The sequence below is a fragment of the Mercenaria mercenaria genome, chromosome 8 (assembly GCF_021730395.1).
Source record: "Mercenaria mercenaria strain notata chromosome 8, MADL_Memer_1, whole genome shotgun sequence".
Classification (NCBI taxonomy): Eukaryota; Metazoa; Mollusca; class Bivalvia; order Venerida; family Veneridae; genus Mercenaria; species Mercenaria mercenaria.
The window spans coordinates 45820352-45836577 of record NC_069368.1 but is presented as its reverse complement, the minus strand read 5'-3'; the positions used below and the strand labels follow the sequence as shown (position 1 = coordinate 45836577).

Genomic DNA, 16226 nt, shown 5'->3' with positions numbered 1-16226 from the left:
GCAGACAAAAACAAGGAGCTGCGTTCAATAAACGCTTGATGCCCCCGGTGGCATCCTTGTCGATACAAAGCAACCTAAGTCCAAAACGAGGTCAAGGTCAAACTGAGGTCAGGTGATGTTTGAAGATGAGGAATGGTCACAGGTTACATCTGTATTAGTATCAATTTATTCTTGTAAGCGGTATTAATGCTAGACGAAACTGTCCCATTTGGTTAACCAAGAGATGGCCCGTATAAAGCAACCTAAGTCCAAAATGAGGTCAAGGTCAAACTGAGGTCAGGTGATGTTTGAAGATGAGGAATGGTCACAGGTTACATCTGTATTACTATCAATTCATTCTTGTAAGCGGTATTGATGCCAGACGAAACGGTCCCATTTGGTTAACCAAGAGATGGCCCATATAAAGCAACCTAAGTCCAAAATGAGGTCTAGGTCAAGGTCAAACTGAGGTCAGGTGATGTCTGAAGATGAGGAATGGTCACAGGTTACATCTGCATTAGTATCAAGTCATTCTAGTAAGGGGTATTGATGCTAGACGAAACGGTCCCATTTGGTTTACCTCGTACGGACGAACGGACGGACGGACAGGGCGATCACTATATGCCTCCCGCATCAGTAGATGCCGGGGGCATAAAAATCCGGGTTGCCGAAGTCGACCCATAAATCGATATTTGCACATGTAGCTACCATGCAGTAGAGAAATGACGACATTTTAAGGGTAGCGTTCTGAGCCGTTTCCGTACTTATATTTGAAAGTGTGTCAGTGCTTTGTCTTCTAGGTCCGACCTATTATGAAATGCAGGCAAAAAATCGGGGTTGCTAAAGCCGACCCAAATTCGGTTTTGCACAGGTAGCTATCTGTAGAGAAATGACGACTTTTTAAGGGTAGAGTTCCTAGACGTTTCCATTCTTTTATTTGAAAGTGGGCCAGTGCTTGGTCTTATATGACCGTCCTTGCATGAAATGCAGGCAGAAAATCCGGGATGCCAAAGTCGACCCATAATCGATATAAGCACATCGATATTTGCACAGGCAGCTACCAGTAGAGAAATGACGATTTTTAAGGATAGCGTTCCAAGCCGTTTCCGTGCTTATATTTGAAAGTGGGTCAGTGCTTGATCTTCTTAGACCGACTTAGCATGAAGTCCACCCAAAAGTCGATTTTCGCACAGGTAAAGAAATGACGATTTTTAAAGATAGCATTCCTTGCCGTGTGCGTACCTATGTTTGAAATTGGGTCAGTGCTTGGTCTTCTAGGACCGTCCTTGCATGAAATGCAGACAAAAAAATACGGACTGCCAAAGTCGACCTATATCGATATTAGCACAGGTAGCTACTTGTAGAGAGATGACGATTTTTAAGCGTAGTGTTCCTGGCCGTCCCGTACTTATATTTGAAAGTGGGTCAGTGCTTGGTCTTCTAGGAACGTCCTATCATGAAATGCAGGCCAAAACTCCGGGTTGGCAAAGTCGACACAAAAGTCGATTTTCGCACAGGTGGCTACCTGTAGAGAAATGAGGATTTTATAAGGGTAGAGTTTCTAGCCGTTTCTGTACTTATATCTGAATGTGGGTCAGTGCTTTGTCTTCTAGGACCGTCCTGGCATGAAATGCAGACAAAAAATCGGGTTACCAAAGTCGACCCCTAAATCGATATTTGCACAGGCAGCTACCTGTAGAGAAATGACGATTTTTAAGCGTAGCCTTCCTGGCCGCTTCCGTGCTTACATCTGAAAGTGGGTCAGTGCTTGGTCTTCTAGGACCGACCTTGCATGAAAGGCAGGCAAACAGTCCGGATTGCAAAAGTGAACACACAAGTCTATTTTTGCAAAGTTAGTTACCTGTAGAGAAATGGCGATTTTTAAGTGTGGCGTCCCTGACCGTTTCCGTACTTATATTTGAATGTCGGTCAGTGCTTGGTCTTCTAGGACCGTCCTAGCACAACATGCAGGCCAAAGTCCGGGTTTTTACAAAAGGGTGGATAAAAAAGTTGACTTCCGCACAGGTACTCCCTGAAAGGAAATGACTTTTTTAAGGGAAAACTTTCCCCTGGCCTTTTTCTGTACTTATTTTAAAATTAGGTCAGGCTTGGTCCCTTTTGGGATAGTCGTCGAAATAAATGAAAGGCAAAAAAAAAGGGGTTTCCAAAAAGTGGGAAAAACCTTTTCGTTTTTGGGGGGGCACAGTTGGCTACCTTTAGGAAAATGACTTTTTTTTAAAGGAATTTTCCCTAGCCGTTTCTGTAATTATATTTGAAAGTGGGTCAATGCTTGGTTTTCTAGGACCGTCTTAGCATGAAATGCAGACAATAAATTTGGGTTGCCAAAATCGACCCATAAATCGAGATTTGCACAAGTAGCTACCAGTAAAGAAATGACGATTTTTAAGGGTGGCGTTCCTTGCGTTCCTACTTTTAATTTGAAAGTAGGCAATGTTTGGTCCCCTGGGACCGCCCCTAGCGTAAAATGCGGGCCCAAAAATTTTCGGGTTGAAAAAGGGGGACACAAAAAGTTTTTTTGACGCGCGAAACCCCTTTTCCCCAAAAAAACGTTTTTTTTCTCTCTTTTTAAAATTACCCACGAAAAGTGATAAAACAGCATTTTTTATGCTAAAAAAAAATAGAAATGGCGGGTTACTCTTTTTTCATTTAAAAACGTTTATTTGTTCTGAACACAATCTTTAAACAACCCTAACAAAAATTCATACGATAAAATACAAAAAACTTGCTTGAAAACCACATTTTTAAAAGAATCATTTAAACAAAGATACCATTTTTTGGGTCCTTTAAGCATTAAATGCGTATTAAAAAATAAAATTTTTTTGGTTATAGACAAACCCTTTGAATAATTTTTAGTTTCAGAGGGGGGTTCTAAATTTTGCTTGAACCCTTTTAAAGATTTTAATAAAATAAAAAAAAACTTCATAGCTATGGGTTTCCCATGCAAAACCCCCTTGTATTTTTGACTATTTTAGAACACCACATTTGACATTTAACAAAAAATGTCGAAAAAATATCATTTTCCCAAAAAATCAAAAAACCAATGTATTAAACTTTATGTCTATGTTTTAAAATCGGAAAAACCAAATATTTTAAAGGGTTAAATTTCAGGAAAAAAATAACAAAGTTTTTTGGGGTAAAAGAAAGGGGAAGCGAAAAAATCCCCACGCTTATTTCCCCAGATACGTTTTTAAAAAGACAACTTTAAAACCCTTTTCCAGAGGTGGCTTTTAAATACAAGTTGTACTGTACCCTTTTTATTTTACGTGTAAATGTCCTTGTGTGTACACATAAAACCCTTTTTTCCTTTAGTTTAACATTTAGAAACTAAAAACTTATAAAAATGACAAAAAACCCTTTAAAGGGCCTGAAAGGGGGCACTTTTGCTTAATTACGGGCAAACCTTTATATTACTTCTGTTTAAATGTCCTATCCGAATTTTTATATCCGGGATTTCCCTTGAAAAATGTTTTGGGATAGGGTATTCCCATCACGTTAAGATATAAGTATTGTAGTAGTTATTCTCCTGACTTTTTGGGTTCTTGATTTTTATTGGAAACAGGCAAAATTTATTTTTTGTTTAAATTTTTTCCCCAATATTGTTAAAAACGCCCGACAAATGAAATAGAAATACAAAAACCCAAATGGGATTTAAATTACTCTTTCTTTTTAAAACGAAAAATATTTTTTCCAAATTCCTGATTAAAGCTTGGCTTTAACCCGGATTTTGTTTGCCTGCATTTTATGCTAGGACGGCCCTAGAAGACAAAGTACTGACCCACCGTTTCAAATATTAGTACGGAAACGGCAAGGGACGCAAACCCTTAAAAATCGCCATTTCTCTACAGGAGCTGCCTGTGCGAAATTCGACTGCCCGGTCGCCCTTTGGGAAACCCTATGCTTTGCCTTTTACTTCATCTGGGACGGTGTTAAAAGCCAAGTACGAAAAGGGCCCAGGAGTCCCCTATCCAAAATAGCCATTTCTCTACAGGTACCCTACTGTCAAAATTCGATTTTTGGGGTCGTTTTGGGGGAAACCCGGGAAATTTTTTTGGGGCCTGAAATTTCATGCTGGGGAGGGGTCCTAAAGACCAAGCACTGACTCACATCGAAGGGTCAGGAACGCAAACATTTAAAAATCGTCTTTTTCTCTACATGAAAGCTAGGGCAAAAACCATCTTTCATAAAATTTAATTTTTTTTGGCTTATTGAAAATATTTTAAAATAATATCGAAAAAAAATATATAAAGCCCCGCAAAAAATTCCCTTTTTCCAAAAATTTGTACTGAAAAGTATTGGATTATTGAACATCACATATTTAGTATTTGGGGTACAAAATTTATGTCTTTCGTTTAAACAAACACATTAGCAGTATGTATTAAAAATGACTTCATTATCGAGCAATATACAGAAAGGGTTTTAAACAAAAGTACTATATTGGGTTTTTAAAAGGGCACATATTAGAAGTTTGTACAAAATTTTGGTTTTCGATTATTGAACACATATGGGGTTATAAATTAAATATGTCTTCGTTTATGAACACATATAGCAGAAATGTATTACATAATTTTACTAATATTGGTTTATTGAACAGTCCACATATTTAGTGGGTTTTGTACAAATATGTTTTCCCGATTATCGAAACACATGTAGTAGCTTTTCCTTTAAAATTTAAGTCTTCGATTTTTGGGAAACACCCATTTAGAATTTGGTACAAAATTAATTCTTGATTTTTTGAACGAAATAAATACAGAAAAGTATCAAATTTGCCCTTCCATTTTGGACATAAAAATTTGTTAAAAACAAAGCCTTTGCGATAAAAAAAACCCTTTTGGGTTTTTAATCAGGGGGGACAAAGGGAACAGGAAAAAAATTTAAATTTGCATGCGATAATCGAACAGAAATAAAAACAACTTACACAAAAAAGGGCCAATTTTTTGAACATAACTAAAAATCGAATATAACATAAACCCTACTGCCATAGGAAAATTAAGTACGGAAACGGGCCAAAAACGTCTCTCTAAAAAATTTGTCATTTCTCAAAGAAACCCATTCGAGTTTTTATGATAAAACCCCCTTTAATCCCTTTTAACGGGGCTTTTATGTCTTTTTACTTCTGATTATTTTCTATCCAAATTTTCTATTCCGGGATTTCTCCTGTAAACATTTTTGATGGGTAGTGCCACCCAGGTTAAAATAAAATGTGAATTGTAGTAGTTATTCCCCTTTAATTTCGGGATTTTGATTTTTGTTTATTTGTCCTTGTTGTTTGAATTAAGTCGCTTCTTAACAGGGAGACTGTTCACACGGATTTGTTTCATTTCCTCTGGAATAGAAATACTGAAACAAGTGATTACTCTTTCTTTTTATAGCGAAGATTTTTTTTTCCCCATTCTGATTAAAGGGGGTTTTTGGGGGGGGCGGGTAAAAGTTGTTTTCACCCCGAATTGGTATAGTTTTAGTTTAAACATTTGGGTCTTGGAAATTTTAGAGCCCCATTTGTCAGTCCCATAGTGCCCAGCCATCGACCAGTCTCGTCACCCCCGTTTTTGCTCGAAAATTTTCCACCAAAAGGCCACGCCCAACGGGGAAGGAAAAACCGCCCTATATAGGGGCGTGCAGTAGGCGTTTCCGTTATAACACTACAAAACAACTTTTCCACGAACTAAATTTAATTTCCGCAAATTGAAAAAAAAAGAATGCAACTTTTAAAGGAGAAATGAAACACAAATTTAATAACGGGGATAAAAATGGACAAATTTGGGTTTACCAGACAAAAGGTTTGCTTTGTGAAGATATTTTAAAATTGTCGACCTTTTAAATCTCTTAAGGTTTTTTTTATTTCATATTAATGCTTTTTTTTCAGACTACACTTTTTAAAACAAAAATTTAGGGGGGGGGGGGGGAAAAAATTTTTTTAACCCTTTTAAATAATGAGGCCTTTAAATTTGTCCCCATGGTGTGCGAGGGCCCGGGATCCCTTTTCCTCAAAACCAATTTTTAATATCAGCCAGTGACGTGCTCCGTGCAGAAACAGCCTCCTGGAGACCAAGTTTTAAATAAAACCGACCTTTAATAGAAGTATTAATATTACAGTTTCAGTTTTCACCTAAATGTACAAATTTAATTATTTTTTTCCGGACTTTGTTTTCATTTTTCCTTATTAGGTGTTTTTACCCGACTTTATTTTCCGTAAAAACCGAAGATGAAATAAAAGGGCCCTTATGTATTACTAGGGCATATGTTTTTGGAGAATTTTGGGGGAATATAGTCTATGCTTCAAACATCAAACGAATTATAAAACACTTGAACGAAATTCGTATTTTGGGATGTTTTTTTAAGGCTTTTAAAACTTACTATATTTTTTCCGGTTTAAAAACAATAAACCGGCCTTCGAGGTCAAACCGAACACCCCTTTTTGGGCCATAAATTTTTTTAAAGGGAAATTTGAGCTGTACAATCCCTATCTTCACCACCCTTTTAAATTTCTTTTTAGCCCAGTTGTTTTTAAAAGGGTTAAAAAAACTTTATAAAAAAGGGAACAGCACTTCTTTTAAAACAAAGTAACTAAATGTTCCCGTTTGTATAAGGTAAAGTGTTTTCCCTTTGAAAAAGGATTAACATGTTTACCTACATTTTCTATACAATTTACAATCTTTTTTTAACACTATTCACTTTTTAAATAAATGAACCAATTTTCCTCCGGGTATTTTAATAGGAAAGGGATCAGGTAAATGATATTTTTATCATTTTCTTTTTGTTTAGGGTGGGACCCCCCAGACCCTCTTCCGCGTCCATAATATATAGCCCAAGGCATACCCTTAAAGAATCAAATTGTTAAATATATAAATTGAAAAAAGTAACGTATTCATGACATGTATTCTGTATTCTTCGAGTCTCTAAAATACTTTTGTAGTTATTATTAAGAATTAAGTATGAAAAGACATCTTAAGAGCTTTTTTTAAATCTTAAAATAATTGAAAGGAGAAATAGGAACACGTTAAAGGGTAATCAACTTCAAAATAAAAAAAGAAGGTTTATTTTCGAGGGGTGAAATTTTACTATCAAAAGTTTTTAACGCCTTTTGCACAAAATGTGCCGCAATGGGAAAGAAAGTTTTTTGCCCCGTTTACATCAGATACAAAAACCTTTCCCTTAAAGTTTTTTTAGAAAGCAAAAGGCAACAACTTAAGCCCAAAAATCTTCCTTTTTTCATTTTTTTTTAATCCTTTTTGTTTTCATATTATCTTTATACACTTCCGTTTCTTTCCCGAAAAAACTAAGGGTTTGCTTTAATTGGGGAAAAAAAGGACACGATAAGTGGGTCTAAGAATCTGGCAGTTTTTTTCCCCCGCAAAAGGTTTTTCCCGAAGGTTTGGGGAAAGCCACGTCGCCAACAGAAAACCTTTTTGGGTCAAAATTGGGGGGCCCCCCCCCCTTTTCCCGCATTTCATAAAACCATCTGAAAATTTAACAATCCCAGTCCCCGTGATTTACTACGTCATCAAATTTGCTTTCATCCCTTTTTTGGCCGCCATTGCCCCTTTGCGCCTCAACAATGCGTTTTTGGGGTTTTGTAACCGGCTTTTTTAATTTCAAAAAACTGCCAAAGGTGTCTTTTTCAAAATGTAAGATACAGAAATCGTTAAATGGCGATTTGCTGTCCAAATTTACCCTCCCGAATTTTTGTTTCTTGAGCTATTTCCCCAAATTTTCCCTTTTAAAAACTTTTCTCCGCCCCAAACATAAGGTTCCTACTTCGTAGTAAAAATTTATACCTGAATAATAGACTGAAAATTAGAAAAAAATATTTAAGGAAAATTTAACAATTTTTTGTGTTTTTCCCCTTATTACCGCCATTTTTTAAAAATTTACTGGGAAAAACAACATATCGGGGAATATTCATTTCCCCGGAGTTTTTTAAAATTCAAAATTTATTCTTAAAATTTCCCCACGTAAATTATGTGTGATAGGGTTTGGGAGAAAGGTGGGGTGGGGGGTGGGGGGGGAGCAGGGAGGAAAAAAGAAAAGAGGGAAATAGTTAAATAAAGATTATTAAAGAAATAAGTGAATATTTCCTTCCGGGCTGTTTTTCTAGATCTCGGGATCTTTTGATGGATTTTTTGGGGGCCCAAAATTTACCATACAAATCCTTGTCTAAACCCTCGGTGATCCTCCTTCGTCATAAAAGGGTCCATAAAACTCACATTTAGGGGCTCCCCCTTTTTGTAAAAGAAACTTCCAAAAAAAGAAAGTATTTCAAGACTTTACAAACATTTTTTCTCGGGAAAAAGGGTATTTGGGGGGAAAACGCCCATTTTTCACTGCAAAAATTTTAAGGCAAAGAAATTTTTTTTTTCAGATAAGTTTTTTAAATTTCCAAAAAGATTTTAAAAATATAAAATAAAACGTTTCTAATATCTCCTTTCGAAGTCCTCAGAATAAGTAGTGTTTCAATGGTAATGTGAATTGTCCGGAGGCGATATAACGAAATCTCAGAAATGGTGAAAGGAGAAGTATTTGGCTAGTCGGGTTACTCCCCGGGAAATGACCCTAAAGGGGAAAACACGTGTTTTTGCTTGAAACGACAGACTAGACTGTGCCGTTTGGTTCCCCCGTTACCGTCCCGTTGCATTGTTGGCAATGCAAAAAAAAGATAGACCAGTAGATCAAAAAGGGTAAAATTACCAGTTAATTTAAACCATAGACCCAAATTTTTATTTAAATAGAATTGTAATTTAAAAGGGAAAAATACTTTTTTCATGCTTTTTTTTTGTTTACTTTTACAACCACCCCATTGGCTTCCCTTTTAAATTTTAAAAAAATTTAAAGACGACCCAAACCTTGATGCACAATTCCCATCCCGGAAAAGATATTTTTATGAATTTCCAAGATACGGGGGACACAAAAATTTAGGAACCCCAAGAATCCACACTTTTTACCCAAAATTGGGAAAATTTCGGGTTAAACTATTAAAACCCAAAACCCCGTTGTGTGTATGTAGTGTACAGATACGAACACTCAAGGTTGCACAAAAAAATATTCGACCAAAATTTTATGCAAAATTTAGGTAGAAAATGTGTCTTTTGATTTTTTTAAATTTTAAAAAAAATTTTTTTATAACGCCTATTTTTGAAATTTAACCCAGTTTCATAAAGGAAACAATTTTTATATGTTTTTTAAGCTTTTAAGAGTTTTTCTATTTAAATTTACGGGGAAAGAAACTGGGTTTTTTAACAAATTCTCCCAATTTTGAACTTTCCAAAACATCCAAAACATCTAGTCCCCTTTTTTATGTAAAAAGCGGGCCCAAAGCCTTCTTTTATTTTCAATTTAGCCTATCGGGGCCCCAATTTTCAAAAACCAAATGATACCCGGGGGATCTTATTGAATTAACCCTAATTTATAAATGTCATTAAGAATGGGGCCAAAATTTTGACCCCCTAGAGTGTTAACAACCCGGGTTTTGCGAGACCGGACGAACAAAAGGGGTTTTATATTGGGGATTAAAAAAAGAAAAAAAATTTGTGGGCCAAAATTTTATTCAAAAACCCCTTTGAGAAGATCCCCATTTTTTTCGCTAAACCATAACCGGCTTATGGGTGCACATCTTTTCAGGGATATTAAAGGGTGGGTTTCCCGGGGGCCCTTAACTCTCCGCATAGACCAAACCCCAACTACCAAATTTTTTTTAGGGTTCGTTCGTTCTATTTTTTTTTAACCTTTACCCTGTTAAAATTTTTTAAAATGGACTGGTCCAACATATCATTTTGGGCAGTACCACTTTTTATTTCAAAGGGGTGTTTACCGAATATTTTCTTTTAAAGAATGCGAACAATGCAGACCCTGATAAGATTGTAAAAGGTTTGCAGGCCCGAAACTTTGGCTGCACTGGGCCCCAAAGGGAGAAAACACTTCCGCCCCGCAGGCTAAAGGGTTTAAAGATCTCAATTTATTCTGTTTTTTGAACATCCAAACCCACTCAAGGTCAAATACAACCCCATGTGTACAAAGTAAACGATTTTAGGCTGAAAACCTCAACTATTTTTCCTACTTTTTTACACATACTATTTCAACTTACCTTTTAAAAAAACAAGTACAAAACCCTTTTGGGTTTTGAAACATATCAAGCACGTGTTTTTGGCCATAAGTGCAGGTTGCATCCCGGGGTGCAGCCGACCCAATCATGCCAGCCCAACTAAACATAAATCATACATTGTTTTTTTTTTAACACTCCACCCCGTATCCAACAAAAACTGAAAGCGTCCTAGGAAAAGTTGAAATAAAATTATCATATTGGCAAATATCAACTCTTAAATATAAAACAATCTGAACGTAAAATTATTTTTGACTAACCAACAGCCCTGAGGAAGCAATGAAAAGCGTTATTAACACGACCCTTTTTTAAAAAAGGTTAGGTAGACCTTTTGCATCACATGTCGGATATTGTAAAAGGGAAAAACCCCCCAAATTTTTTAAAAACCTCCATTAAAAATTTAAGGGTTTAAAGGGTAAAATATTATGACAAATAAAGGCTTTCTTATAAAAAAATTTAAAATTTTTTTTCCCCCCGATTGGCATAATAAACCAGTTTTTTGGAACAGCATTATTCTTGAAAGCTTCGTTTTATTTGGGGTTAGGGCCATTTCCCCTTATTTTACAAACCCTTTTAAATATTTTAAAACCCAAAAATTTTTCCCCTTTAAAAAAAGGGGTGTCATTTTTTAAAGAAAAATTTCAAAAAATTACGTCCTTTTTTGGGGTTGGGGTTGTTTGAAATATTTTTTTTCAAAATTGGGGGTAACGTTAAATTACATAGTCCTTTTTAAGTGAATTCATACACATGTACGGGTACTGTACAGGAAAACCCTTCCCAAAATTTTTTAAAAAAAATTTCATATAAAAAAAGCTGTCCCCTTTTTTAAACATTTATTTTGCTCTTTCATTTTTGGGGCCTCCGTGGCTGAAGGGGTTTAAAGGGGCCGCCTTCAAAACACTTGGGCCCCCCACCGAAGTGGGGTTTGGGTCTCACTCCCGGGGGGTTGAATTCCCTTCCCCTTTGAGGAGGCAATCCAGCGGCTTACGGGAAGTCCCATGGTTCTACCCAGGGATGAAATTTAAAGCGCAAGAGCCATCAAGGGTTTTGAAGTCGTCCCTGTGACCTAAAATTTTTTTTCCCATGCGAAAGTTAAATTTCCCAACCCCAAAAACCCCCAAAAAAAAAAGCTTTCTGCACGAATTTTTTAAAGACGGTCACCTAAAAATTTGACCAAAGTTAGTCTGTTCTCTCAGTCTCTTTTATGCTTCCTTGCAAGTAATTGAGGTTGCACGTACAATACCGGAAAATTGATGCAAAATGGCTTGTTTGTGTTATTTTAGGTAAAATGCACAATTCTAACAATAAAAGTCATGAGTATGCACGCTTTGTGACTTAGCTGTTGGGGAAATGTCTGCATGTTTTGTGAGTTTTTGAACTGACAGCATAATTTTCAGTTAAATCAAATGTCGTTGTTTTTTTAATTTCTAGTCCAGAAAGGTTATAAAGTATGTAAAGTATATAATCCTTATATTAAAGGCAGTATTATGGCAACAGTTCGTACAAGTACATGGGCTATATGTCATAGAGGGCGCCTCCGTGGACAAATGGTTAAGCTCGCTGACGTTGAATCGCTTGTACCTTACCGATTTGGGTTCAAAACCTTGGGTGTTGAACCCTTCATGTGAGAAAGCCATCCAACTGGTTCTTCCCATGTGCATTCCCGTGCCTGAGAGACAACTGGGGTCTTCTTCAACCACTCAAAAGCTGAAAAGGCTGCCATATGACCTAGTTCGGTCGGCGTGACTCTAATCGCATCAAAAATATGATCGAGTATGGCGAATGCCTGGTAACCTGTCGCTCTTCCTCTTGCTCTACCTAGTGAACATAATCTTATAAAAAGCTACATTATCGTATAAAGTCCTCTATATCGAAATGCTACCTGTTCAGATCTTTCTACAGAAGAACCATACTAATAAGAAAATCTATAGTTTTTTAAAATGTTGTCTTAATAGTAGGGTGGTCTTACTATAAGGTTTTCCTTTTCAAATGGTACTGTAAAATGTCATCTAAAGCTTATGTATTCACGTTTAGTAATTTTAAAAGATATAAAAATGTTAAAATTGTTACTCGTGAAAAATTATTTTTAAAACTATTTCCAGAACCCAAATATCTACAAAACTAATAAAATCGTTATGCTATTTAAAATTAATAAATACATATACACGTAATTTGTATTCAAGTCTACTAGGAACAAAATACTTCAGCTTTAGCTTTGATGAAATCATAATCACTTCAAAAAGTAAGAATTTAAGTACAGATTAGATTATATATTTTCATATTCCTTTCAAACGTTTAAAAGATTTTGTTCTATGCAATACTCGAAGTGGTTTAAAACATATTATAATTTTAGTTGAAACAACATCCTTTTTTCTTTTTTTTTTGTTTAACACAATATTAAATGACATGGTTTTACAATACACAAAATTATATTTTTTCTCTATCCTTGACCTGACAGACATGAAGGTGCGAAATGTCAAAAAGTGGTCTTATTAGTGTAGTTATATGGTCATTTTACACGAACAATTTAATCTAAAACTTTTATTTTTAACTTTTAGGTGCAAACGAATGTTGGAAAGGAATAGACTGCTTCTAAACGAAGTGACCATGTTACTCCTGAAAACAGTCTTAAACAAATGGACCTGTCCCGACATGCATGTAACCACTGAGTATAGCATGATTATCGTTTAATGAGTACATCAGCTTTAATTTTTTATGGATCAAACTTTGACGTCATTGTCACAACGACCTTGACACTGAAACTATTTTTTTCCATTTTCCAATCATTAATTTCAGCCCTACCTTTAAAATGAAGTATAGTGATTAGACGATCATGCATTGATATTGTATATTTACAGCAGGTTGCTTCATTTTAGATACAACAGGTGAATGGTAAATTGTAAAAAAGATCAAGCTTTAAAATGTTTCCTACGTTCTTGATCTCCGTAGACGATTATTTTTATACAACACTGAATGTTCGTTGTTCTTCGACATGCGAGTCCGTTCTTGTTATTCGGTTCTAGACCAAAAGTGCGACCGTCAGCGATAATTTACATGTCTTTGTTGAATCTTTCAACTTTGTTTTATTAATCGCGCTTTGTCTGACCAACAGATTAACATAATGTACTGTAACATAGTGAGGATCAAGGTTTTGTTCAAGGTTTTATTTTTGCTTGAAATCTTTCAAGGCGGAGATACGCTATGTTTCTTTGTTTGTTGTGTAATCATTGTCCATATGCTATTACAGTATCTTTGTATCCGTGCATACATATCTTAGTACTGAACCACACATGTTTTGAAGGGGCTTAGCCCTTTGAAAGGAATTTTTAGTAGATGTTTATTCTTGTTTTTGCAGTTAACATTTTTATAATAAGCCACCAGGAAGGAATACTAAATTATTTGTTGCTTTTATATGAAAGCCACCCCCCCCCCCCCCACCCATCCAAACACTAACAACACTGGAAAAATTTTCAAAATCTCAGATCTGTGGAAAAAAATGGCATTTTGAAATTTTAGAATACTGTACATTTAATAATGACTACAGTCATCTTATGTGTTTATGACATCAATTGTTTTATACTACTGAAATATTTAGTTATCCTTTATTCATTAAAAGAGACTGGTTTTAATAGTTTGAGAAGTAAAGTATTTCTAGCCGTAAAATGTGCAGAAATTATTTTTACAAAATTACAGAAATGTAGTTCATTTTTGTATTTTGCATATTATAAAAATGTACTTGTTGGATTTTTGGAGCACTTATTGGTGATGCATGACTCTATGGCTGTGTTTGGGTGCTCTGCGCATCCGTGAATTCTACCCATGCCTTTTATTTTTTAAGAAGGCCAAACTTTAAGATCATCGGGAATTAACTTACATTTCAAGGAACTGTAAAAAGCTTGATCAAAACATTTACCATTAACTGATCAGTCAAAGGCCCTTATTTGGTACACATGATTCACAAACAACGCTTAATTGTAACACACCCGTTCATAAGTTGTAAACAGATGTTGATCAAAACATTTATAACTAATAGTTCCTCTTGTAAATACATGTACATTTTTTAAAGGTATGATAATTACGTTTAAATATTTGCAGTATCTATTTATTTTGATTACGTCACGAGGCCGGAACTTGTTTACTTCCAAGACAAGATATCTATATATTTTTTATTATATCATACGTGTTTGGATTTTCAACCTCGCAATCTAAATAGTGCGACCTCTTAATAAAGTGGCTATTCGAAATGGATAATTTAAACATGATCACATGTTAAAGTTTAATTTGGGTATAGTGTCCTGTAAAAAAGGAATAGATCTATTTGATCACCCGTCCTTGATACCTCAATTTGCTTATTTCTACCAGTTCTGATTAAAGCTTGCCTTTAATGCTTGTAAAAGCTGCTTCAGTTGTAAATGGTAAATATTTTAGTTTAAACACATGTCTTGGTAATTTAGAATCCCAGTTGTCAGTCATCATGCTGACTGCCAGTCGGCCAATCTCGTCACTTGATTTTGCAGCGTAACCGTTTCCACCGATAGCCACGCCCAGTTGGGCATGTACCATGTCTATATAAGGATGTGTAGTAGGCGTTTTCGTTATAACACTACTGTCACTTTTGCAGGAACTGAAGGTTATCCCTGCAAATTAGAAAAATAAAGAACTTATTGAAGTTCCATTTGATATATCTTGTTATCGAACACAAGTTGCCATTCATGCAGATACAAAATAATGTCCAACTTTTTACCGTACTCAATCTAAATATCATTTTTCTATTTCTTTTATGCCAGATGTTGTGCAGCTGAAAATCGGTATAATTCTTTTGTAGAAAAATAATCTGAATAAAAAAGTATACGATGAAGATTCAATACAGAAATTTAATAACTTTTGTAAAAGACCAGATAAACGAAAAAAAAGTGTAAAATATCTAATTATGTATAAGTTGCAATTCTTTCAATTCTTTGTTTTTATGACACTTGTCAAAACTTTATTGTTGTCTCAATTTTGACACATTTATGCACTTTAATCTTTAATAGTCCAGAATGAGCTGAAAGGTTTCTAAATGTATTTATGATAAGGTCATTGTGACGTCTGGTATAATTTAAATGTGAAGACTTCCTAACTGATAAGGTGTTGATTGCTGTCAAAACTTGTTAATATTTTAAATACTTGTAATTTTATTACCATGTACGCTTTCTTGAATTTGATTGGTTTATATTATTAATTACAGTCACAATAAGGGTCATTTTAATTGGTCAGTTATTATAGTGTGAGAAAAATATATTTTCAAGACAGCAGATTTTTTAGGAGAATAGATTTGGATTTCCAAGCAGAAACATCGTGGTTTTCCACTAGAACACTAGAATTGTTAATACTTAAACCTTTTTTTTCTGATTGTTATATAATACGGATAACCGTGTGAAAATTGTTATTTGTTGACTCTGTGGTTCTCCACCGAAGAAAAATAAAGAAGATAATCTGGAACTGTGTTTTATCATTTGGACATAATAAGTAATGCCACAGTGCCGCAGAATTAAAACATTCAATAATATTTTTCGGCATCACACGGATACTAATTTTTCAAACTTCATAAATATTGTAAAAGAATCATTACAACCGTTAAACAACGAGGCAGAAAAATTGGTCACATGTTCTGCTATGTTCGAGTCCCCTTTTTCAAACCATTGTTTCACTTCAGCAAGCGAGGACATCGTTGCAGAAACGGCATCTGAGAGGCCAAGTTTTATGTACCATCGACCTGTAAAAGAAATTTGATAATTAAATGCTCTTCCCACCGTTTTCTGTCTGCTTTCTAGTCATTCGCTGGACTAAATGTCCCTGTATGGAGCCTAGATGCCCTGACTACGTACCATTTATCAAAAGTTGGTGATAAATAAGGACTTCAAGGTTGTTGTTTTTTTCTGCACTGTATGACTTGTGACCACTGTTCGAGAAGCTCACTTTCGGATTTGTTTTGTTCGGATTAAGTCGTTGGTTACGTCATAAAAGCCATCAAAACGTTTGCATAGTGACGTCATGTATGATTCCCTAGCTTTCAGCCTTCCAGTGACTATCACATAAGTCAGCAATTGGATAAAGTTTGATTTTGTCGCATCAAATCTCTTTTTAATTCGAA

General features: G+C 35.3%; 1 protein-coding gene across 1 annotated transcript; it reads right to left on the bottom strand.

Annotated features, from left to right (window-relative positions):
• Positions 1–14406: 14406 nt before the first annotated feature.
• Positions 14407–15843, bottom strand: LOC123565378 (uncharacterized). Its single transcript, XM_053550383.1, has 2 exons — positions 15708–15843; positions 14407–14730 (listed from the first exon to the last, which is right to left on the bottom strand). Exons 1-2 carry the CDS (start codon positions 15799–15801, stop codon positions 14462–14464), a joined length of 363 nt encoding a protein of 120 aa, XP_053406358.1. The 5' UTR covers positions 15802–15843; the 3' UTR covers positions 14407–14461.
• Between the last annotated feature and the right edge of the window lie 383 nt (positions 15844–16226).

What these genes read in the sequence shown, in the direction of transcription:
- LOC123565378 (XM_053550383.1), bottom strand. Translation starts at nt 15,801, where the DNA reads ATGTCCTCGCTTGCTGAAGTGAAACAATGGTTTGAAAAAGGGGACTCG. An exon ending in TTCTGCCTCGTTGTTTAACG is followed by an intron (nt 14,731 to 15,707) that starts GTTGTAATGATT and finishes TCTAATTTGCAG; the next exon opens with GGATAACCTTCAGTTCCTGC.